The sequence below is a fragment of the Camellia sinensis genome, chromosome 3 (assembly GCF_055761805.1).
Source record: "Camellia sinensis isolate YWXY chromosome 3, ASM5576180v1, whole genome shotgun sequence".
In the NCBI taxonomy this organism is placed as follows: Eukaryota; Viridiplantae; Streptophyta; class Magnoliopsida; order Ericales; family Theaceae; genus Camellia; species Camellia sinensis.
In genome coordinates, this window is record NC_138963.1 from 35,871,413 (window position 1) to 35,898,346 (window position 26,934).

Genomic DNA, 26,934 nt, shown 5'->3' on the forward strand with positions numbered 1-26,934 from the left:
CCTCATCTATAGCAGCAATTGACTCATAGGCTGGCGCAAATTTCTGGTCAATGACGACTAGACGCATCCGGATTCCGAATGGGATGTCTATCATGGAAGATAGAGTTGCTAAAGAATCTGCGAACCTGTTGTTCTCTCTAGGAAGATGAGCAAAGTTTAGCTTTTCAAACCGAGGAATTAACAAGTCCAAGGTCTGGTGGTACATCATCATCTTTTCTTCCTTGACTTTCCAGTTTCCGTTTGCTTGAGACACAACAAGGTTCGAATCCCCGATGACGTCCAAACGTCTTGCCCCTAGTTCCAAGGCCGCTTCTAGGCCGGCAATGCACGCCTCATACTCTGCTTCGTTGTTCGAGACTTTGAATCGGAGTTTGAAGGCTAGAGGGATACGGAAATTGTCGGGTGTTATCAGCAACACTCCTATCCCATACCCGTATTGATTTGACGCTCCGTCAAAGTACATCGTCCAATATTCGTCGTCGATGTGCAAAATGTCTTCATCTGGGAATAGATACTCAACTGCTTCACCTTCTTCGACTGGATGATCGGCCAAGAACTCTGCCATTGCTCTTCCTTTGACCGACTTACGTGTCACATACTTCAGATCGAATTCGGAGAGCAACAGCAGCCAACGAGCTAGCCTACCCGTAAGTGCTGGTTTCTCGAAAAGGTACTTGATGGGATCCAATCGTGAAACCAACATTACGGAGTGAGCTAACAAGTAGTGCCGCAGCTTCCTGGTAGCCCATACCAAAGCCAGGCAAGCCTTCTCGAGTGGAGTGTAGCGGGTCTCGTAGTCCAACATCTTCTTGCTTAGCTAGTAGATGGCCCTCTCCACCTTATCCTCCGATTCTTGTGCGAGCATGCAGCCCATTGTAGTCTCAGTCACTGAAAGGTACAAAATCAACGGTTTCCCCGGCTCTGGTGGCGACAACACGGGTGGGTTCTGAAGATATTCTTTGATCTGTTCAAACGCAGCTTGACATCGGCCGTCCCATTGGAACTTCTTGCCTTTCTTCAGGAGACCAAAAAGTGGTTCACAAGTCAAGGTTAATTTTGAGATAAATCGTCTTATGAATTGCACTTTACCCAGAAAGCCTCGCACCTCCTTTTCAGTCCTTGGTGGTGGCATTTCTAAGATGGCCTTGATCTTTGAAGGGTCGACCTCGATGCCCCTTTGTGTAATCAGAAACCCCAGCATTTTTCCCGCTGTAACACCAAACGTACACTTCTGAGGATTTAGCCGTAACCATAATTCTCTGATCCTTTGAAAGAACTTTTGCAAGGCGGTGTAGTGGCCCTCTCTTTCCTTGGACTTGACAATCATGTCGTCCACATACACCTCAACCTCTTTATGGATCATGTCGTGTAATATCGTGGTCGCGGCTCGTTGATAAGTAGCTCCGGCATTCTTCAACCCAAACGGCATTACCCTGTAGCAGTAAGTCCCCCACGGGGTGGTGAATGCAGTCTTTTCTCTGTCTTCTGGTGCTATTACTATCTGATTGTACCCTGAGAAGCCATCCATGAATGAAAATAAAGCATGCCCTGCTGTGAAGTCCACTAACTCATCAATATGAGGTAAGGGAAAGTCGTCCTTCGGACTTGCTCTGTTCAAATCCCTGAAATCCACGCACACCCGGATCCTGCCATCCTTCTTCGGCACTGGAACGATGTTGGCCAACCAAGTCAGGTATTCGGATACCAGCAGGAAGCCTTCATCGATTTGCTTGGTGACCTCTTCTTTGATCTTGAGAGCCCAGTCGGGGCGGATCCTTCGGAGTTTCTGCTTAACAGGTCGGGCTTCGGGGTCAAGGGGGATCCGGTGCTGTACAATCTCAGGATCGATCCCAGGCATGTCTTCGTAGGACCACGCGAAAACATCATTGAAATCTTTTAATAAAGCGACTAAGCGCTCGCGTTCCTCCGAAGACAGCGTGGACCCGATCTGGACCAGCCGCGGGTCCTCCTCAGTACCAATGTTCACGGTAATAATTTCATCAGTTAAGGGTTTAACAAATCTTTCCTGCTCCTGCTCAATTAAACGTTGCAAAACCGGAGGAACTTCATCCTCGTCGTTTTCATCAAAATTTTGAAAGTCTGAATTTATGCAATAAATTAAGGGCATAGAAAAGTACTCAGAAACCACAGTCACTTGATTCTCATTAAGTTCATCCAAATCGTCCGAATTCTGGGTTACAACAGACTCAAATGAGAAAGAAAAAGACGACCTGGACACAACTGTGGTATCCGGGTTATCATCCCCAGGATTACCAGACTCAGACTCAGTCGAGCTGGAACCTGATTCCGATTCACAAGACTTGGTGGAATTAGATTCCGACTCACTACCTGACCCGGTATTGCTGGACAAAAATCCCTCCTCATACTGCCAAGTGAGAGAGGGTGCGATAGATGCATCCAAGATAGTCGCTGGAAAGCCCGCAACTGTTCCATCTCCAATCATGGAAACCGAGGAGTTATCCCCCAAGAACTTTTGGTCGATCGAAGGATCTGAAAGTAGACACGCCAGTTCTACCCCCATCTCAAGTTCGGTGCTCTCAGAATCCACTGCTTTACACTGCTCAACCTCAGTTGGTGGGTCTGTCTGCTCTTCGGCAACGTCATCCCCAGGTAATTGCAAGTCGAAGAAGATCTCGAAACCAGGCACGCGCTTCCTCTCCGCGTTCAGCCATGGCTCTGGGAAGCCGCAAAATGGAAAGTCTTCCCCCTCCCGGACGAAGCGTCCGTTTAGGGTACCCCAAATGGGCCTATGCATTAACTCAAACGGCTTCCCAGCCTTCTTTGCTCTGGTTCTTCCAGCCATCTCTTTTCCCTTCCTCACCCAGTCCTCTTTGGTGGGCAGATAACCCAATCCAAAGGTGTGAGGGTTGTGTGGCACTTTGGCCAATGCCGCGACGCCTTTCCGGCCACTTCTTCCCAATCCCATTTCGGGGATGTGTTGTAGCTTGTTCATGAGGTAGACGGATTGAGCACTGACGTACACCTCCTCATTTACAGCCACGACATTCTGTACCACTCGAGCCTCAGCCAAAGTGAACCCCGATAAGAACACATCCTCGGTGCCATGCTCGATTTCTAAGACAGGCGTAGACACTTCCGGCGGCGGATGGATCGATGAATTCCCAAAAACAATTGCTACCCCCTTCCCGTGAGGGTATTTCAGCATCTGATGTAGAGTGGAAGAGACTGCCTTGACCTAGTGCAACCACGGTCACCCCAAAAGTAAGTTAAAGGTTGCGGGAACGTCCAAGACATGAAATTCAATGTTGTGTTGTCCAGGTCCAACCTTGGTTTGAATTCTGACAGTCCCCATCACTTCCCTGCTTGTATTATCGTATGCTCTGATTACTTGAGTGGTCGGGACGAAGTCCGCGGGCTTCAACCCGATTGCATACGCTGTTCTAGTCGGGCAGACATTAATAGCAGACCCGGTATCAACAAGTACCACCGGTATCCACTTATCTCTACATTCCACAGAAATGTAGAAGGGTTTGTTATGATTTGTGCCCTCAGGCGGTAGTTCCTTGTTCTAGACACCCCATTTTTTACCGCCCTTAAGACTTGGGCACTACTGATGGTTTGCTCGGTGTTGAGAGATGTGCAGGGAAAAGAATCAGTTTCTTCGGCTAGAAGAGAGGCAAATCTTTCAAAACACTTTGTTTAGGGTTTTGGAGTTGAAGAAAAGAGGAAAGGAGAGGAGAACACTAGTTTGGGAGAAGTTCGGCATGAATCCGGGTAGAAGCGAGTCGAGCAGCCCTCGCTGAATCGGGCTTATCTATCTGTACACTTGGAGTTTAGCTATGGGGCCACCACCGTCGGAAAGCTTACTTCCGAGGCTTCACTTTGCACTCAAGAATCTCCTAGAGCCAAGTCCGGGTGGGGGAGATATGATCAGTTGAAGTCGGGCATCATCCCGGTTGGATCGAATCTGCGCGGCTTCACGGAAAAGGGCATAACTTTTTGCACAGGAGGAATTTTGATGCAAGGTTTGCGCCATTGGAAAGCTAACTTCCGGGGCTTCAATTTGGACACCAATCGGCAGTTTTTTGACCTTACCGGCCATCCACCGGCACTATATATATCCGGCCGGCAATTTATTGTGCCGACCGGCACTTTATTTTGCTGACCGGCAATTTTTGCTAGCCGACGACCTTCCGGAGCATTCTGCAGATTGAGTGGATTCCAGCTGTGCCAGCTGGAATGCACAGAATCGATCCCCCACGTGCATGTGTGTTTGTTTTGCACCTTATGAGCCTTTGAACCCCTTAACCTTCTAGAAGCTTGAACCTTTTGGCCAAGCTTTGGCCAGCTGTTTTAGCTTCCTCTAGAAGCCTTGCACCCCCCTTGAACCCCTTGGCCCCTTTGAAGCTTGTCTTAGAAGCTTAGCATTGCTTATATAAGCACCTCTCCTCCTCCTTTGTTTAGGTTAGAGATTTGAGGCAAGAAAAACCAGAGATATACCACATATATCTGATATACATACATACAAACCTCCATCTCTCTCCATATCTCTCTCATTCAACCATCAAACACCTTTGTTCTTGGGCCATTTCTTCATCAACTCATAGCACAAGGCATCCAACGCCCATTCCAGCAGCTTGAGGCTGTCCTCCAGAGGTTAAAAGCTCCCAAACTCAGTCCAAAGGTTGCTAAAGATTGGTTCTACAAGGGTGAGTCTCATTTTCCCTCTTTTGTGCATTTTTTTGGCCTATATCTTAGCTCCTTGTGGTTACATCTTTGGGCTCCGACCCAAACTTCAAATCATCATATTTTGAGGTCCTCTTCATGTTTGATTGAGGACCTCTTGCTGTTTGAGGATAGTAGCTAGCACTTCCTTCTTTATCTCTCATTTAGGTCCTAATCTTGCATGTTATTTTTGGCCTATGTGTAATCTGTTTTTGGGCATGTAGTAAACTGAAAATAGGATTATTTTGAGCCCCTCTTCAACATTGAATAAGGGCTCAACACTGTTTGGGACTTCCATGTTGTACTTCCCTTTATATCCTCTTTTTGGTCCCATTTTTGTATGTCTTGGCAGCCCCTGATGTTGCTGTTTTTGGACCTTGGTCCGAACTAAAAGTGGCTTTATTTTGACCTCCTGAACATGTTTTATTAAGGGTATTTTCTTGTTTGGTGAAGTTTTTGTATACCTCATGTTATAGCCACTTTTGAGCCTCATTTTGCATTGCATTTCTAGCATGTTTGTATACTGATTTCGGGGCTACCATGAACTGTAAATGTGCATATTTTGGGCCCCTATTCAATGTTGTTGAAGGGCCCTAACATGTTTGGGGACAGCAGCTGTGAGTTGCTTCATAATCTCATGTTTAGGGCCGTTTTTGTATGCCATTGTTGCCCTATCTTTGTTTGCTTTTTGGCCATGAGTTGTACTAGTAAAATGCTAATTTTGGGGCTGCCTTGCTACTGTCTATTCATTGCATATCCATGTTATGCATGCTTTGTATAGCTGTAAGCCATTTCATGTGCCTAATTCTGCATTTCGGGATTCATTCCATGCGTTGAGTGTTGTTTCGTTATGTTTCGGGGCTGTTTTGCATCACCTATCGCCTCTGAAATTTGCATGAAAATTGTCCATGTTTGTGCCTTTCAAATGCGTCGAAAAGTTGCTTCATTACGCTTAAGTCTTGGACTATGTATCTATGCATGTTTGCATGTCATTTGCCTCCATGCACTTAGCATTATGGCCACTGTTTTAGGCCTTATTAGAGCTGCCTAATTCATGTATAAGACCACCTTAGCATTAGTTTACATTGCCATATGTATGCTTGTATGCTTGCATAAGCTTGTCACCATGCCATGTTGCATCCTTAGCTTGCATGCTTAGGTTGCATTGCATCTTACATGCATGCCTTGTTCCTTGACTTGATGATAGGAATTGGGCCTTGTTTGGTTTGATTTGGTTTGCATGCATTTGAAATCAAAGTTGCATACTTGGTTCTTTGGGCCATCATGCATGGAAATGCGTGATTGGTGGTCCGAGAACCGAGGCACATGTCCCTTTGAGTCATTACAATGATAAGAGACATGGTTAGTGCATATATGCCTTGAAATGTGCTGCCATGCTTTGCCTTGTCCTCTGTTGCTGTGGGTTGCAGGTTCTGCAGGAATACTCTGCCGACCGGCAGTGTAAGGTGCCGGCCGGCAACAACTTCTCTGCCGACAACTTCATTTGGTGCCGATGATCATACAACACTGCCGGTGGAAATTTCATCTAGCCGGTGGTGATCCCCTCTGTCCAAGGATGCAGTCCTGAGGTTTTGACAGCCTCCAGAGGAGTGAAGGAAGGAAAACAGAGGCAGCCTATGCATGGCAGCGCATTTCCCGAGGCGTTTACTGCTTTTCTTAGTCTATTTTAATTTGTTAATTAAATTAGGCAATTTGTAACATTTAATTAGCTTGCGTAGTTAATTAATTTGTAATATTTATTCGGTTCCTCCGAGCGAGGGCAAACTTGTAATAAGTGTGGGTGCGTGTGTGTATGTCTTCCAACCCCCACTTCTTTCTCCCTTTTATTTACCTGCTTATGATGGTAGATTAAGGCACATTTATTTTAGCATACCTTATGCTATGCATGCGTGCATTCATGCATTTGTTGACATGCACCGGGCTCGGTACATCATACAAACTACATTGTACTTTTCAATTCCAAATTGAATACATGTTACCTGTAGCATTTCATATGCCATTTTAGGGTTAGCCGAGCCTGTTTAGATTGCATCTTTGCATGTGTTGCATTAGCCATTTTTAACATGGACTTGGATCATGCATGTTTGCTAACAAGTTCTTTGTTTTGGCATGGAGTACTATGTAAGTATTTCCGCTTTAGCATGTCGCATGAGTGTGAATGTTGCCATGACAGCATGCTTAACATGTGGCTAGATGCTTATGTGTTAAACTGTTTTGAATGCCTGTGGGTGAAGGTTGGATTGTTTGAGTTGGAAAGACTCGTTGAAATCCGCATTTTAGCCTACTTGCGAGTAGCAAATTCCAAAGCATTTTCAAACCGAACGGATATGCAATGTTTATTTCCAAATTAGGCAATCTAGTCTATACTTGTTTGCTGTGCACATAACATAGTAATTCTAGGATGATAATCGGAATAAGAACACGTAAAGTTTTCAAAAACGGATATCACGGTTAGTAGAGGCCGGTCTTCGGACCGGGCGAAAGGGGGTGCTCATAGCTGACCTTCCCCGATCGTACCCAAGCTCCCGAGCCGAAACAACTCCGGTGATGACGGACACGTGGCCTTCGGCACCGAGTCAGGGTTTCCTAAATTCTCCCATTTTAAAATATTTAGGTGGCGACTCTGTATTTGGCAAAGCAGTCCATGTTTGGCACTACTTTTTCAAAAATCTGTTTCTCAAAATGATTTGCCAGATTTGGACTCTTTGGTTCAGATTAAGAACCGTGACACAAATCGAGTCCGAACTGTAGCACGAGGCCCACGCGGGCGCTGTTACACTTGTCCGAAAAGGTTAATGCCGGGGAACCTCCTCCCGGAAAAACCAGCCCGACCAGCTGTTCAGGGGTGGTATCTATGGAGAGTTTGGACTTGTCCATAGCAGATAGGACAGCTTGCCTATGTACTCTCGATGCCATAAGCAGTCCCCAGATGGAGATGTCTGCTTGTATCTTCTTTAGCTGTTTCAGCACAGCTTTCTCTTCAATCTGCTTCTCCTTCTGTTTCTCCGCTTCTCTATCCTTCCCGGATGCCTCGGGTTGGTCTAGGTACGGGGGCTTGAAGTACCGCCCGCTTCTCGTCATGTGATCCACCTCATCGAGGTACCAAGTGTCATCCGGTTGATTACTTCCCCAATCTTCATCCGTGTGGGCAAGACATAAGTCATCGTCTTCCCACCACATGCCGCTAGCATTCAAAAGGCACCCGTCCGGTTCGGGTATGTTCGTGCTCACAGCACTTTCAATCTGTATGCCTACAGCATTCTCCGTTCTTGTGCCCGCAGCACTTTCGATCCCTTCCTGGATCTTAGCTTTCCCGGTTCTCTCAGAACCTTGTTGTTTTATCTGCACCGGTGCAGCTTGTTGTTCAGCCTTTCTTGCATCCACAATGCTTCCGTCCAGAGCGAAATTCTTCGTACCGGCGTTCTCCGGCAATATACTTTGACTTCCGGCCCTTCCGGCCACAACTGATACTCCCGCCCCTGCTAGGCCCTGTTCTGGTTGTGATCCTCCCACTACATCTGGTTGATCATCGAGCCATCCAGTGGCCTCTGCCGATTCCTCATAGTCAAACCAGTTGATTGCCGCATCCCCTGGTTCCTGATCATCGAAAAATTACAGGTTGGAGAAGTCCTCCTCTACAGCTGTCAGATCATCTAATCTCTGCTCAAATCCCCCCCTCGGATCATACACAGTTCTGCACTTTCTGGCAACCCCACACTCAGCTCGGATTGGCCCACCGATAGGATGTATTCTCTTGGGTCGTAGGCTTCCTCAGCAAAAATTCCAGACTGTTCAAACCCAGCCTCGACCATTCTATCCCCCTCTGCAACCTCTGTTGCACTATCTTCCACGGTCACCACCGCTGGTTCGGGTTGGGTTGTGGAGATGTCCAACATGCACAAGGAGTCAGTGCAGTCGTGGAGGAACACCTCCGGCTTAGGTAGGTGGGTGGGAGTAATATAGATGCTAGGATCGTAAGACACGACCCCAGTCTGGATAAAGTTGACTCTTTTGGGAGGTGGATTTTGGTTGTGTGTAGGGAGGGGGTTGGTTGTGACGTTGGGTTTTTCTGGCGGCAAAATCACATTTTTGTCAACGAGGTCTTGAATCTCGTGACGCAGCCTATAACATTGGTCGGTATCATGACCATGCTGCTGGTGATATGCGCAGTACTTGGCCGGGTTGTGAGAGGGAGGGAGTGGATTCGGCAATGGCCTCGGTTCTAAGGGCTTGAGATGTCCCTTTCTGATCAAGACCCCCAGAGCCTTAGACAAAGGCATGTATAATAGGGTAAAGGTTCTTTGGCCTCTGGGGGGTATTTGGAGGTTTGAGCATTGCTTCCGGATGCACCGGAGAAGGGTGTGGCAGCCATGGGCCTTGGAAGAGGAGGGGGAATGGTGGAGACCATACTGACTTCCGAGGCTCTTGCGTTTGCAGCGCCACTTGGGCCTGCATTGTTGTTACGGTTGAAAGTCTTCCTCGGTTGCTCCATATCCTGGTCAAACAGACCTTGCCTCATTGCATCTTCGATTTGTACCCCCATCTCGTGTAAATCTGAGAAAGTGGGAAAGGGGATTACAATCATTCTCTGCATCAACTTTGGCTGGAGATTGCGCACAATCATCCGGATTTGGTCCTTATCCGTGGGCCTCAAAGTCATCATTGACGCCTTCGCCCTCCACCGGGTTACAAAGTCTGAGAAAGCTTCCTTGGGTTCTTACCTTGTCGTTTCGAGATCACGAGTTGTGATCTCAATCTGAGTGTTGTACGAGTATTGCGCGACAAAGGCCTCTGCCATTTCATCCCAACTCTTCTTCACTTCATCCTCTAACTTCGCGTACTAGTGGGTGGCCACACCCGACAGGGTTCGGCCGAACAGTAAAAGCTTCTGTGGTCGGGTTAGGCCCATTGGCCGCAGGATGTCTGAGAATAGCCGAAGATGGACCATGGGGTCACCGGACCCGTCGAAACGGTCGATTTAAGGCATCTTGAACCTATCGGGCAATGTTACGGCCACGTCGGTATATCCGTCCTCGATATCCGGAATAGCCCTTACCCTCTGGGATTTCTTGAAGAGCTTCTCAAGCTTGCTCAATTTCAGAGCTGTATGATCGATCTCGAACTCGAAGGGAGAGTCCGAGTGATTGGGTGTATGGATCTTGGACAGTTGTGGCGGAAGGGGGGGCGGAGCTGGCCCCGTTGGAAGATTCGTGTCCTCTTGTAAGTTTTGGAGATTTGGCACAGTGTTCTGGGTGTTAGGCAGAGCGTTCTGAGCAGTAGGGGCCTGCTCGGGTAGTGGAGCCCCTGGCGGAGGAGGGACTTGATGTGAAGCAGATGTCGCATTCTGCTGTTGCAGTCTGGTAATCAGTTCGGCCTGCTGGGCCATGATCTCGGCCTACTGTTTGGCAAACTCATCCCGGCGAATGGCGTCCTGTTGCATGGCTCTCATGGTTTCTTGCATCTGACACATCATTTCCTCGACTCCTGTCGGTGTTGCCATACTGCCTTGGTTCGTCCGAACTATTGGCAAGTCTATTTCTATAGCAGTAATTGGGATCCCAATCTGACTGTCCACTAACGGGGTAGTCCTCTGTTCGGATACACTGTGCTTCCTCGATCTCTGCCTGATAACCGGGGGTAGAGAATGGAACACTGGCTGTCCATCAATTAGGTCCTCGGATCGATTGAGTCGACGACCTCGTGTCCAAAGTGCTTGGGGAATGTCTGCTGGGTTGGAAGCAATTGTGCTGGAACTGCCCTAGCAAAAGATAAATAAAGCGAAAAGGAAATAAATAAACAGATAAACGGACAGCATAACAACTTAAAATAAATGCATGACACACAGCCTGGCATAACAACACACAGTCGATAAGCTGAATACACACTGTCCTCCAACACTGATTATTATCCCTGAATCACTGTCCTCAAATCTGAATCTGATACCCGCAGATAACTGATTCTCAAATACTGACTGATGCCCGCAGGCCTGATACCCACAATACTGAACTGACGCCCGCAGGCCTGATGCCCAAACCTTGTAAACTGATACATGCATTCGTATGGAGACGCACCCCAAAAAGCACATAACAAGTAAGTGAGAGCCAAAACACCCCTATGTTGGGGTAGGGTTTCCCTGTCCTATTTTGTCAGGAGCTAGGGTTTCACTACGCACACAGCGGTTTCAAACAACCTATAAACGGGTAAGCAACCTGTCCTAGTTTGGAATGGTCACTATGGATCCGAATATGCACTAGGTCGAATGGTCAAAGAGGGTGCCCCGGTAAAACCGGGGTTTGTGTTCCCATACTGGCAGAGCCCACAACCGGTCAGCCTTATGGTCATGCCTTGACAAGACAAGCCTCCGGCAAACCGTTCAAGAATAGCAGATGGCAAACACGGTGTCCTAGGCGCACCAATGCAAATGCAATGCAAAGAAACACACAAGTGTAATCAAAAACAGATATCATGAGTTCGAGTCAAGTTCTCTAAATCCCCAGCAGAGTCGCCAGAAACTGTAGACGTCCCCGAACGCCCCGGGAGGGACGAGCTCCCGTTCTGTTCATTTGGGGTCACTACAGCTCAGGACTCTCAAATTGTCACGGTTCTAAGTCTGAACCAAAGAGTCCAAATCTGGCAAATCGTTTTGAGAAAACAGATTTTGAAAGAAGTACCAAACATGGACTGCTTTGCCAGATACAGAGTCGCCACCTAAATATTTTATTTTTGAAAAATTTAGGAAACCCTGACTCGTTTGCCTAAGGCCACGTGTCCGTCATCACCAAAGTTGCCTCGGCTCGGGAATTTGGGTACGATTGGGGAAGGTCACTTCGTGAGCACCCCCGCTCGCCCGGTCAGAGACCGGCCTCTACTAACCATGATATCTATTTTTGAAAACATTGTATGTTTTTATTCCAGTTATTAGCTTAGGTTACTATGTGATGCGCACAGCATACAAGTATAGACTGGATCGCCTGAATTGGAACAAAACATTTTGTTTTTTTGAAAGATGGTTTGTTACTCGCAAGTAGGCTCAAAATGCAGATTTTGCCACCCTCAGGTGGGCTTAGAAAAGATGGTTTTGCCACTATCTAGTGGGCTTAAAACTCACAATTAATGAATTGTTCCAATTCAAATAACCCAACCTTCACCCACAGGCATTCAGGCAGTTTATATCACATAAGCACATAGCCTCATGGTAAGCATGCTATTCATGGCAGTCACTCACACGCATGCAAGGATGCTAAAGCATAAAAACTCACCGAGTACTCCAAGCCAAAACAGAAACTACATTAGAAATCATGCATGATCCTAAGTATACAGAAATGCCTAATGCAACACATGCAAAAATGCAAACTATAGCAGGCTCGACTATTCTAAACATGGTATATGGAATGCTACAGCTAACATGTATTCAATTTGAAATTGAAAATACAATGCAGTTAGTATGATGCGCTGAGCCCGGTGCATGCAAAGCAGATGAATGATGCAAACATGCTGTCATACTGTATGCTAATTGAAATATGCCCTAATCTAACCATCATAAGCAGGTAAATAAAAGGGAAGAAAGACGCGGGGTTGGAAGACATACATCACACTCACGCACACTTATTACAATTATGCCCTCGCACAGAGGGTCCGAATAAATATACAGTCCCGAATAAAAGAATATTACAGTCCAAATAATGTACAAATTCCTAATTAATTAACAAATTAACTAAGAAAATAAATAAACTGGCATGCAAGCCAGGGACTGCCTTGATTCCATTCCGGATGATGAATGATGCATGCCCGGGTTGCCTTTGCGCGGAAATCCATGACGATGCCCCAATTAGCCTCTGTTTACACCTTTTCTTGAAATGCGCGCCAAGCTCCAAAAAGTTGCTGATTCTTCATTTTACTGCAATAGAGAGCACGAAAGGGGCATGGCAATGTATTTTCACAAATATATGCATGCCTCGATCCTCGTGCTACCAACCACGCATATCGATGCATGATGACCGAGGAGTCGAATTGTGCAATTCAATGTAGAACGAATGCACATATAAACACAACAAGAACCTAACTCCATTATGAATAATCCGGAGTGTCGGTGACTGGGAATTGATACACGTTTCGTCACTCGGAGTACGAAACGTACCTCGTTTCCCGTGCCCGGGCTAACTCCTATCCCGAACACGATGCAATATGCATGAAATGCAACTAAGATACAATCCTAACATACACAATGTTATGGAATGGCATACACAATGCAATAAGGTAATACACAACCGAGCATACACAATGCCATGGATGAAATGGCATACGCAATGCAATAATGGGCTTACACCAACATGAGAGAGCCTCAGCCACACTCACATAGGAGGCCATCAGATGAAAACAAGACAACTCGAAATGCGTGCACGCGTGCACGCAAACCGAGGACCGACCCTCAGGCATCGAAATGCCACTCTAATGAGACATGGCAAAGACATGGAATATGGCACACTATAATGCAAAAATCAGAGGTAAAATGAGATGCAAAACAGCCCCGAAACCCGGTAAAATGAAACCCGATGCATGGAACGAGCCCCTAAACATGGATTTTGGCGCATGAAATGGCGTATAGCTATGCAATGCATGCATAATTTGAACATGAGATGAAAATACAGAAGCAAGGAAGCCCCTAGATAAGCATTTTTACAGTTCAAAGCATGGCCAAACAGCAAACACAAATAGGGCAAAAATAGCATGCAAAAATGGCCCTAAATGTGAGATAATGAAACAACTCACAGCTGCTGACCCCAAACAGATTAGGGCCCTTCAACAAAGTTGAAGAGGGGCCCAAAATATAATCTTTTACAGTTTATGGAAAACCACAAAAACCTGCACAGGTATGGATAAACTCTCATGCAAGAAATGGGCCAAAAGATGGCCAAAGAAGCCGGTAGTGGTTGCTGGCCTTAAACACAAAGGGGCCCTTCAACAATATTGAAGAGGGGCCAAAAATAAAGCATTTTACAGCTGATGGCCGGACCCAAAACAGTATGAAAACATGTCCAAGAAGCTATGCAAAAATGAGGTCAAAAAGGGAGATATAACACAAAGTATATAAAATATGCCTCAAACCATAAAAGGCCCTTAATGAAACATGAAGAATGGGCCAAAATAAGACTATTTTAAGTTCTGAAAAGAACCCAAAAACAGAAGCACAATGGGCTGCCAAATCATGCAAAAATGGGGACCAAAGAGGGGTATAATGACAAGTGGCACATGGAGGTCCCAAACAGTGATGAGCCCTTCTTCAATGTTGAAGAATGGCTCAAAATAAGCCTATCTACAGTTTACATCATGCTCCAAAACAGATCACACATAGGCTAAAAATACTATGCAAGATAACGGTATATAAGAAGGATAATGAAGCAAGTGCAAGATAGGGACCTCAAATGCCAAAATTCCCTTAATGAAACATGAAATGGAGCTCAAATAAAGGGTACTTTTAGTTTTGGTCGGAGCTCAAAACAACAAGAAAAATAGCTAAAAAAAAGTTACAAAATTAAGCTCAAAAAGAGGGAATTGGTACTTACCCTTGGAGACAAGTCTTTAGCAACTCTTGGCTTGAGTTTGCAGCACCCCTAAGCTCTGGAGAACACCCTCAAACTGCTGGAGTGGAGGATGGAAGGGTAGGGCTTGGTGGTGTAGTGTAAAATGGTGTAGGGTTTGAAGAATGGAAGCTTGGAGATGGAGAGGAAGAGAGATATAATGCAAAGGGCTTGAAGGGAAATTTTCTAACCCTTTTGACAGAGCTGGCTAGCCAAGTATATGGACCAAAGAGGGGGAGAAATGGAGGGAAAAAGTGGGGGGAAAACAAGCCAAGTTGTCCCCCCAAAAGTTGTCCCCCCGGATACAAGTTTTGGGGGGGAAAAAAGTGTACAGCTGTAATGTACACATTGCAAGGATCATGGCCGGCTAGTTTTTGGAGCTTCAGGTGGCCGGCCGGCCACCCCCCATGGCCGGTCGGCCAAGGGTCAAAAGGGCCAAGGTGAATTAATGGCCGGCCACCCCAAATTGGTGTCCTCCCAGGTGTCCTCAACATAACCCTGTGGTTCAAAATTGTCAACTGTAAAATAGGAGAGAGAATAGGCCATTTTTAGGAAGGGTTCAAAAGGTTCAGGTGGAATTACTGGCCGGCCACTAACTTTTAGGGTCCTCCCATGTGTGTACATCACAAATATGTGGTTAAAAGTTCAAGAAAATGGCCCAAGGGTGTTCAACATTGGCTTGGAAGTGAGAAAAACGGGCGTCGGAGGGCGCCGGAGGATATATAACTGGTTGCTGAAACAATTGATGGCCTCCCACCCTTCTACGGCCTTCCCGGTGATGAAACAGAGGTACCTGCCAAAAATGAGCGAAAATCGATGCAAAACGAATGTTTGGGGGCCAAAACACGCAGTTCGGGGCCCCGAAAATTGCCTGTTAAGCACCGAAAGTGGCATTCGGCCACGAAGTGGGTCTCTCAGGCCTCAGTGTCCCTCAAAAGGGAGTAAATAAGAAGTACGCCAAAAACCGGAGCAATAGGAGATGGTTAAGCGGTCCCGAACCGAGGCACACGGCCTGACAGCTCCGAAAACCGGGAACCGGGCTCCGAAATGGGAAAAATGGCCTACAGCCACAAAAGGTAGCCCACGGCCACTGAGAGATGGTCTACGGGACCTCTCCCTCTCCTCAGAAAAAGAAACAGAGAAAATCGAGTCTGGTTCGCAAACCGAGGCAAGCCACAGAAGAGGGTTCGGAAGTCTGGAGGCAGGGCTCACGGCCAAGACTCTGAAAATTCTGAACGAGCACATTATGCAATATCACCAAGCGCTCAACTGGTGACGTCTGAGTCTCAAGGTCGGTCAAAAATAGGGTGTCTACACACTACTACCGAGAAAGAGTTGCTAGCTGTGGTCTTTGCCTTAGACAAATTTCGGTCTTATCTCCTAAGTTCCAAGGTCATAGTCTTCACTGATCATGCCGCTTTGCGGTATTTACTATCTAAGAAAGAGACCAAACCTAGGTTGATTAGATGGATTTTGTTACTTCAGGAATTTGATTTAGAGATCCGTGATAAGAAAGGATCTGAGAATGTGGTGGCGGATCATCTCTCCCGAATCCTCGTTGAGTATAATAGCGACCCTTTTATTTTGCATGATTCATTTCCGGACGAACAACTTTTTGAGCTGTCACAAGCGAGCCCCTCGTGGTTTGCACATATTGTGAATTACTTGGCCATTGGGCAAATTCCGTAGAATTGGTCTAAGCAAGACAAAGACCGATTCTTTTCACAAGTCAGGTATTACTTTTGGGAGGGTCCGGAGTTGTTTAAATATTGCTTCGACCAAGTGATCCGACGGTGTGTGCCAGAGAGTGAGGTGCATAGCATTCTTACATTTTGTCATTCTTCTGCATGTGGCGGTCATTTTAGTGGGCATAAAACGGCCGCCAAGATTTTACAAAGCGGGTTTTATTGGCCCACAATTTTTAAAGATGCCCATCAATTTTGTAGAACTTGTTTGCGCTGTCAGCAAATGGGTTCGATGTCTCGGCATGACATGATGCCAATGTCCCCTATTCTTGTGGTAGAAATATTTGATGTTTGGGGGATTGATTTTATGGGCCCTTTCCTGTCGTCGTTCGGGTTTGAGTACATTCTCTTGGCAGTAGATTATGTGTCTAAGTGGGTGGAGGCAATAGCTACCCGAACAAACGATCATAGAGTGGTAATCAAATTTTTGCATGAAAATATCTTTAGTCATTTTGGGTTTCCTAGAGCCATAATAAGTGATCAGGGTACACATTTTTGTAACCGGTTCTTTGAGTCGGTAGTTAAGAAATACTCTATCACTCATAAAGTTGGCACTCCATACCACCCTCAAACTAGTGACCAAGTGGAAGTCTCAAATAGGGAGGTAAAGCACATAATTGAGAAAACGGTGAGATCGGATAGGAAAGATTGGTCACAACAGTTAATTGATGCATTATGGGCTTACCGCACTGCTTATAAGACACCCATTGGGATGTCACCATATAGGGTGGTGTTTGGCAAAGCTTGTCATCTCCTGGTTGAACTTGAGCATCGAGCATTGTGGGCCATAAAAAAGTTTAACGTCGATATGGCTGCGGCTGGGCTCAATTGGAAATTGCAACTCAATGAGCTGGAGGAAATTCGGAATGATGCATATGAGAGTTCGAGAGTTTTTAAAGCTCGGACTAAAGAATTCCATGACAAGCACATTAATAGAAAATCCTTTGAACCCGACCAAAAAGTGTGGCTTTTTAATTCAAAATTGAGACTCTTTCCTGGTAAGCTAAGATCAAGATGGGATGGCCCCTTTGAGGTTGTTGAGGCATTTAGTCATGGCGCCGTTGAGGTGTGAGATCCAAAAACTGGCCACACTTTCAAAGTGAATGGCCAAAGATTGAAACCATATATAGAGGGGATTGGGAATGGGGAAATGATTGAGTCCATTGCTTTGATGAACCTATTTTACTATGATTGATATATTGATTTCTTGTTCCATTTTCTTTCCTTTCTATGCTATTATGTTTTTCTTTGTTCTCGTTATGCATTACTTGCCTCTAGGAGACTTTAAATCCTCTAAAGGTGTAATTCCTTTGGTGTTTGCCGTGCCCGAATGGCATCTGACGGTCTGGTATAACCACCTAACCGTGTTTGTAGTGAGTTCCTAGGAGACCAACTTAGACGGTGGAAACTAGAGTTCGAATGGCAAAGCCTAAAACACAAAGGTTTGGGATTTCCGAGACTAGAGTCTGGTTTAAATACTCAGGGGTGTGGAGATTGCTTCAAAACTACCTCGGCTTGAACTCTGTATGGCAGCCCCATAGGTTGAGGTAGATTTATGCGCCTCGATTCTGGATACCGAATCAACCTAGTCTATCACCCTGTTGGAGAATAAGGAAAGTTAGAAACATAGTTAGGGAGAAAAATAGTACCCGTGGTTTTCGTGTGAAGATTATACCTTTAGTGGGCCTTCCGTATAAAAAAAAAAAAAAGTGGGAATCGTCGCACGTGCAGCCTGGGCCCCGTACGTGCGGGAAAAATTGGCAAAACAAATGTTGAGCACTGCTAAAAAAGCAAGTGCGGGGTGTGGCGTGCGTTGACCAGCTGCACGTGCGGTTTGACTCCCGCACGTGCGGGATGCCGATTTTCCAAAAAAAAAAAAAAATTTGCGAGGAGGAGAAAAATCGCCTCACTTGCGGCCTTAACCCCGTACGTGCGGGAAATTGACAATTTGAAGAAGTTGCACTCTGCTTTAAAAGCAGGTGCGGGGCAAGTACGAGAATTTCCATTTTATTTTTATTTAATTTCAAAAAAAAAAAATTCCAGATTTTGTTTTGCTTTTACTCTTATTATTATTATTATTATTATTATTATTATTTTCATATACTAATTTTAAAAAATAAAAATAAAAATGTTTGGTTTTGTTTTATTATTATTATTTTTTCTTTTATTTCATTTTTAATTTATTTAAGTAAATAAATTTTAATAAATACATAAATAAATTTTAAAAATAAATAAATCAATATACAATTATTTTATTTATATTTTTTTAAAAAAAAATAAAAAAAAATAAATTAAAAAAAAAAAAAGAAGAAGACAAACATTGGCCTTATCTTCACACCTACCCACTTTCTTTCTCACAATCCCAATCTCTCAGACTTCTCTCTCTCTCTCTCAACCCCACACAAACCTACTATCTTCCATTTTCTTCTTCTTCTTTTTTCTTCTTCTTTCTTCTTCCTCACCACCATCACCTCACCGCCGGCACCACTTCCCTCTCCGTCCGACGAAACTCAGACGACCACCATTTTTTCCGGCGAACCTCTATTCTTTTTCTCTCTTTCTCTACTTTTTCAAGGTAATTTTTTTCTTTTGCGTGGATTTGTGAATGTAGGAATCAATTTGTGGAGTTTTTGATTTTGTTTTTATTTTTTTATTTTTATTTTGATCTAGTGTTCATCCTAAAAAAAAAAAATGCTTAGCCATGACTGATTTATTTCTTTTTAGTATTTTTAGTGGTCATTATGATTTTTTTTAATTTTATTTGTGTTCCTTTAGTTGGAGAATGCATGTTTATTAGTTTGTTATAAAAAAAAAAAAAAAAAACCTCATAAATAATGGTACTAACACTAATCCTAATTTAGTGTTATATTTGTTTTTAGTTTCTTTTTAGTTTTTTTTTTAATTTTATTTATTTTTAATTTTTATTTTTTTTATTTGTTATATTTGTTTAGTTTAAATTGCTTCGTAGTGATTCTGGTTAGTTTAATTAGTTAGTGAAATTTGGTTTTATTTTTATTTTTCTTATACTTGTGTAGTTAGTGATTTTATTTTTATCTTATTCTATGATGTCATTGTTCATATAATTACTAAGTAGTTTAGTTTTTATTTTATTTTATTTTCTGAAGTTTTATTTAATTTTCTTCTCTTCACTTAAAAAAATAAATAAATAAACAAATGTTTAGTTTTGGTTGTTTTATTCTATATTTCAGTCTATTTTGTAGTTTAGTTATTTTATAGTTTAGTTTATTTTGTAGTTTAGTTAATTTAATTTAATGTCATTTTACTTCATTTATTTAATTAATTTTATTTTTTATATAATAATAAAAAAAAACAAAAAAACAAACAAACAGTGGGAATTGCATGTGGTACATTAGTGGGCAAATTTGTGCTTTCATATTTTATTTGCTTCTCATGCTGGTTTCACGGGTATCTGTATTTATTGTTGGTGTGTGCAGGATATGAGTCGTTGTGTCTCTGCTTGGGCCTCCAAAAAGGCCAGGGGTGCCTTCTCTTCAGCGCCACCACCACCACCGTCACCACCATCCTCGCCACCACCACCGGGTGACTTGCCACGGGCGGAGTGGGCTTCACGCCCTCTTCACAAGCTCACGCAGTTCAACCTGCAATTTTTCCAGCGTGACGAGGACGCTACTTGGGCCGGTGAGCAGCTCCGACTCCGGCAACAGTTGGGCATTTGCGCTGTGACCGCGCCCACTTATCCTCATCTAGTACGACTATTCTACCAGAACCTGCATGAGACACCCACCGCGGTTGGACTGCTCTCTAACATTCATGGTCATGTTGTCCACATCACCTCAGCCATGATTGCCACAGTGTTAGAGTTTTTCGCCAAACCAGAATATCAGCCCTTCCCGGAAGTTGAGGATCGACAACCCATACATCGCCTCATCCAGCAATACTTCCCGCGAGGCCACGGTGACACCAGTTTCACATGCTTGCGGCGGAGCAAGCTACCTAGCCGCTTGCTTTTCCTTGATTCTGTGGTCCATAAGAATGTCCTTCCACTTGGGCATCGAGCTGAGCGCCGTTTGGAGTTTGTGCGGGTTTTACACGGGTATCAACTTGGCTATCAGGTCCCGCTTGAGCATTTCATTTTGATGCATTTGCAGAAATTTCTACGTGAGGCAGTTCGGCCTACTCCTATGTAGAACCTGACTTGGCCACTACCATTCGCCAATTTGTTGACACTTGTGTTTGAGCTGAACCACCTCCCCATTGCTAAGGATGAGGAGATTGATACAGGGTATCCGATATTCGGCCAGCGGGAATAGTAGCACAGCATATCTCGCATCCTGCAGCCGGTTGGTGCCCCAGTTGATGAGACCCAAGACCCCATACATGACCACCCAGCTCATCCTGTTCCCCCCGTGCCTCTCCAAGGGGACCAACTCTACATGACCCGCGAGGAGTACTTACAGCTTCAGCACTCTGTAGATCAGGTCCACCGTACTTTTCGTGATCACCACCAGAGTCTTATGGAGTTGCGCACAGATTTTCAGGCGCATCGCGACTATTCTCAGGCGCGCTTCGATCAGCTACACGCCGACAACCTCGCCATCCGACAACAGGGTCAGGATGACGCATTCAAGACGCGCGCTTTGATGCAAGCCTTGTTTGCCAAGCATTTCCCGCCACCACCACCACCGGCTTCTCCGTAGTACTCGCCTATATACTGCTTTGTCTCTTTTATTTTTATTTTTATTTTCCTTTTTCTTTTTAGTTCTTTCTTTTCTTCAAAAAAAAAAACAAAAAACAAAAACAAAAAAAAAACAAAAACAAAAAAAAGAAAAAAAAGAAAAAAACAGAGTGTGAAGTGTGTATATGTTACTCTCTGCCTACCTGGATGTACATCTACAATTCTGGTAATATTCTCTCATTTCTCTTTCTTTTTCTATTGAGGACAATGTTATATTCAAGTTGGGGGATGAGGGTTATATTTTCTTTTGTGCATTGCTATTTGGCTCATAATTCATGCTTATATATGTTTCACTTGATTGCATTACTTCACTTGATGTGACTTTTTGCTAGTAGAGTGATGATATTTGCATATGTTAATTAGAGAGCATAGTAGACTTGTATGAAAAAGGTTTATTGGGTAGATACTTGCATGCCATGTTTGCACGAGGAGAGTTGTCTATGTTTGTGGTATTAGTACACTTGTCATGAGTATGCCTTAATTCACATGAACACACTATCATAGCAGTGATCTTTTTATTATAATCCTTTGTGTACATCATTGATAATAGCTAGAGTTGCAGAAAAGAATAAATGAGGAGCCAAGATTCTTAAAAAAAAAAAAAAAAACACCACCTGACTAGTTTGGGTTCGTAGCCTTTTTAACTCAAGTTATTAAGTCCGTAGGGGTGTCTCTACACCTAATGCCCTAAAACCGTCTGGTTTGGGAGTCATTGGCTCAAAACTTGCTACATGGGTTGATTAGAAGCTTAAGGGACTTGGACATTGCACAGTTAAGGAAAAATAAAAAGAATGACTTGTTCGGATTCGTAGCCTTTTCAACTCGAGTTATTAACCTCGTAGGGGTGTCTCTACACCTAATGCCCTAAAGCCGTCTGGTTTGGGAGTCATTGGCCCAAAACTTGCTACATGGGTTGATTAGAAAGTTTAATGGATCAGGACATTGCACAGTCATTTAAAAAAAAAATAATAATTTTGAGAATCTTGGCTGCAACAGGTTAGTTTTTTTTTTTTTTTTTGTATATGTTGGGTGTTATTATGAGTTACACTGGGCAATTATAGTGGATAGTTAACTAATATGGAGATTGCACTTTACACCGAAGGTACTCATGACTTGTCTACTAGCATGCACAAGTATAGGGAACTTTACTTTTGTATTAACTGAATTGTGGTTTGGACTCAATAGGTTCCTTCATGCTTGTCCATTGTGTCTTTAATGACTCATGATGTCTCAATATCACACTGTAGTGGCACATAAGTTGATTGTTAGGTGAAGTAGTGTGGTCATTTGTTATTGAGTATATATGAATATGTTAATGTTTGTAGGTATCATTTCTGAAAACCCTTACGGGACTTTACTCGTCCACTTGGGGTAACCTTGTGGTTTAAAGGCTTGTTGCATATGCTAAATGCGACCGTTTTCTCATGAAAGAGGAAATAGATAGATTTTGTTTAATTTAATTTTATTTTATTTTACTTGCTTGAGGACTACCAAGTGGTAAGTTGGGAGATGTGATTAAGGCCGAAATGTACATCATTGAGGCCGTTAATTAGAATCTCTTAACTTCACTTGTTGGTCAAACTGTATACTTTATGTGTGTTGAGTGTCAATCAGGTTGTACATCGTCAGAGCATAAAATGGGCAAAAAGACAGAATTTGGACAGCGTTGACTTTTTCACACGTGCGTTGACTTTTTTTGCACGTACGTTGACTTTACCGCACGTGCGTTGACTTTCCCGCACGTGCGTTGACTTCTTCTGGGAAAGTCAAACCGACGTTTTAAACTTGTTTGGACGAGATTGGAAGTATAAAAAGGCAAGTAAAAGGCTGGATTAGGGTTCGGAAGTTGTTTTGACCTAAAGAGAGAGGCTAGGGTTTGGAAAGGAAGAGAAACAAAAGCTTCAAGATGTCTGCCATGGTGGTTCCTTCTCCTTCTACCTCCTTCCACTCCTCCATGAGTGGCTAGTCGTCTTTTCTAGGGTTTTGATGAAACCCTAGCCATGTAATTATTTTGTTTTCTTTTTTATCTTTAATTATGTAAAGGTTTGAACATTTGTATGGTGATTTAGAAGTTTCTTTATTATATTTTTTATTATCTCTTCGAATATTTGACTTTCTGTGATTGTTGAATATTATCCATACATGAGTTTTCTATTCCTTCACATTTAAGGTATGAGACGAACCATGCTACGAGGAATGAGTCGTATCACTACCTTAGTTTAGAGTGAACGATTCGTGCTCGTACATTGAATGTGATGATCTTCTTGTTAAATGCTTTGAGCTTGTAGTTGCGAAGTATTAATCCGTTCAAACCATAGCATAATTAATTCAATTGGAAACCCTAATTATGTGGTTAGTGGTGAATTCTCTACCCTAGGATTTTTCCCCCAATTCAGTAAACCCAATTTCATTTATTATTGATAATTTAATTCCTTAGTTTAATTTATTCATTATTAAATTAGGTTATAAACAACCAATCTTTTTGTCAAAATTAATTTAGGAATTTGACAATTAAATTAGTTTAATTTCACAATAGTTCCTGTGGATCGATACCTGGACTTGCCATTATTCTGATTGAATTTGGTATAGTTTAGTATTTAATTTTGGTGTGTTCAACGACCCATCAATAACCTCCACCAAAATTCCAACTTCATCAATCCACCCAGCCAATAAAGATCACACTACGTGGCCCTGCAACAAAACACCCCAAAACGAAACTCTGAGTTCCAGAGCCTCACCCAATTTCACCAAGAAACCTAGACTAGAAAACCATAGCAGTACCAACAGCAACAAAACTAATAATTAACCTCCACCAAGATTCCAATTCCATCAATCCACCCAGCCATTGAATATCACACTGCGTGTCCCCCACTGAACAAAATGAGATATCCCAAAAGCAAGACAACCCAGAACTAAGCATTCTTATAGCACTGCCCTCGCACCACCACCCAAACAGAATCTAATATGCTTCAAGTTAAAGAGAAAATCATGCATTGTGAATTTATTATCTTTAAACACTTCCTTGAACCACACATCCGTTCTAAACTTTATCCTATCACACACACCTTCAACATTTGGGATAACATCCCTAAACAAGCATTCATTATGATGTTTCCACACAGACCACAACACTGTAATAGGAAGAGCTTCCCACATCATCCTCTCTTTTTTGCTGAGCCTAAATTTTGCCCACCAGTGAAGAATAGCCTCCTTTGTATCTGGTAGTACACCATGTACTCCCCACCAATTTAGTATTTCTGACCACACTCTCCAAGTCACTAGGCAAGACAATAGGACATGATTGAGTGACTCATCCACAGATTTGTATAGAATGCAGTGGGTTGATGCATTTGCATTGAGAACACCAATCCAAAGAAGAAAGTCTGTTGTTTTAATTTTACCTTTCCAAGCAAGACACCCAAAGAATTGAACTTTAGGAGGAATGTACTTCACCCACACCCTTTTGCTTGTTCTACTATAGCTGCCAAACCTACCTGCCAGAAATTTGTAGACTGATTCAACTGTAAACCTACCTGTTTTTGAAGCCTCCCACACTAGTGTATCTTGTAAGGATGACCTGAAGACAGAACAAGCCTCTAAAAATCCTATCAATCTGGTAACCTCCACACTTTCCCAATCATATAGCTCCCTTTTGAATTGGAACAACCACTCACTTGTATCCACCTTCCTTTCCATCATTGCAGAGAAAGACTCTCCCTTGTTTACAACCAGTCTATATAAGAGTGGGAACTCATCTTTAAGACTTATATTTTCACACCATTTATCCATCAAGAACTTCACCCTATGGCCATTACCCACTTTTATCTGATAATTTTCTAGAAAAAACACCATAAGGCTGTTATTTTGTTCAATACCTTTCACAATATCCTTCCAAATTTTTGAACACCTGCTGTTAGATGTGACTAAAGGCCTCCAATTCCACTAATCTACCTCGTATTTGCTGCATATGACTCTTCTCCAAAGTACTTTGCTCTCAACTCCAAACCACCACCACCATTTTAATAAAAGGCAAGCATTAGCCTCATTAACTCTCCTAACCCCTAATCCTCCTTGGTCAACATGTTTGGAGACTTCCTTCTATTTTACTATATGAACTGTCTTTCTTAATTCAGACCCACCCCAGAGAAATGAGGCCTGAAGCTTATCCAGCTCTTTTGCGGTGGCATTTTATACAATGACAGATAATACATGGGCAAAGAAGAAAGTACAGACTTTATTAGTGACAATCTCCCTGCAAATGAGAGTAATCTCTTTTTCCACCCTGCTAGTTTAGTTCTGACTTTGTCCAAAACAGGCCTCCAAGTTGCTTTTCTACTTGGGTTAGCCCCGAATGGTAATCCAAGTTACTTAATTGGTAATCTTTTCACTCTGCAATTTAGCACAGGTGCAAACTCATTCATAGATTCAACTGGAACTCCCACACCACTCACTACACTTTTGTGATAGTTTATCCTCAGACCTGACAATAGTTCAAAACACCTCAATATTCTCTTCAAATTTCTGACTTCCAAAACTTCAGCTTCACACAACAAGATGGAATCATCTGCAAACTGTAAATGGGTCAAAACTACCCCACATGCTCCAATCTTCACCCATTTTATCAAATCCATATCCAAAGCTCTTGACAGTAATATGCTTAAACCCTCTGCTGCTATGTTGAACAGAAAATGAGACAGGGAATCCCCTTGTCTGAGCCCTCTTTGTGGACTAAATTCACCAATAGGTGCTCCATTAACAAGCACAGATAGTCTAGAAGAGGTAATACACTCCTTAATCCATTCCATCCATTTCCCTCAAAATCCAAAATTTATAATCATTGAAAACAAAAAGTCTCAATTTAATGAGTCATAGGCTTTCTCAAAATCTAGCTTTATGATCAAACCTCTTTTCCTAGACTTTTTTCATCCATGCACCACCTCATTTGTCACCAAAACACCATCTAATATGTTCCTACCTCCTAGGAATGCTGATTGATTTTCACTTATAATTTGAGAGAGCACTGCTTTTAACCTAGAAGATAGCACTTTTGATAGTATCTTATACAATGAGCCAACCAAACTAATTGGTCAATAATAAGCTAAACCCACAGGATTCTCCTTCTTAGGCACCAAAGTGATAAAAGAACTATTGATCCCTTTAACCAACTTACTGTTTTTATGGAATTCACTCATAAAGTTGATCACATCACTCTTCATAACCTTCCACATCTTTTGGACACATGAAAAGTTGTACCCATCCGGGCCTGGAGCCATATTACCATCACAATCCTTGACAACACACCTTATCTCTGCCTCAGAAAATTCTAATTCCAACAGATCAAAAAATGGGTTGTTCTTAACTAACTTGAATGGTCCCTCCAATATAGGTCTTGAACTCCACTCCTCTTTAAATTGTCTTCGAAAACATGTTTGAACCTCCTGCTTTACTTTATTAGGATCTTCAAAAACCTCATCTTTAATAAGTAATGAGTTAATCTCATTTCTCCCCTGTCTACTTTTGACTACCACATGAAAATATCTTGTATTTTTGTCTCCTTTCAAATCCCAATTTAGTCATGATTTTTTAAGCCACATCCACCCCACCATTCTATACAACCTGCCAGCTTCATCACTAACCTCTCTTCTTAGAGCTTTTTTTGCCTTTCAAGCGCTCTTTCCTCTGCTAAAAGATCAATCTGATGCAAGTCATCTTCTGCTTGTTTTAATTTAGTATTTATATTGCCAAATACTTCACTATTCCACTGTTTCAGAGCTAGCTTTAACTCTTTCATCTTCTTAAATAATCTGAATCCAACCCAGCCTTGAACATCATGCTCCTTCCACTACTTTTCCACAAAAGGTAAGAAATTTGGATGAAAAGTCCAAGCATTCAAAAACCTAAACTGCCTGGGGCCCCAATCTCTCTCATCCTCTATCAAGAGTAAAGGGCTATGATCTGACAGTGCTCTAGGTAACCCCCATAATTTTAGATTAAATGATTCCAACCATTTTGGTTCCACTAAAACCCTGTCAATTCTACTTCATTTTTCACCTTTCCTGGAGTTGCACCATGTATATCTTCTACCTAGCAGGGGTAGATCATTCACTTCACTTTTATCAATGAATTCATTCAGCTCCTTCATACCCTTATCCCTTCTAGAGCACCC

At 43.1% G+C, this 26,934-nt stretch overlaps 1 protein-coding gene across 1 annotated transcript; it reads right to left on the minus strand.

Moving 5' to 3' along the window:
* Positions 1–23,690: 23,690 nt before the first annotated feature.
* On the minus strand, positions 23,691–25,573 carry LOC114274801 (uncharacterized). Its single transcript, XM_028216777.2, has 2 exons — positions 25,249–25,573; positions 23,691–24,604 (listed from the first exon to the last, which is right to left on the minus strand). The coding sequence occupies exons 1-2, from the start codon at positions 25,571–25,573 to the stop codon at positions 23,691–23,693; spliced, it is 1,239 nt and encodes a 412-aa protein (XP_028072578.2).
* Between the last annotated feature and the right edge of the window lie 1,361 nt (positions 25,574–26,934).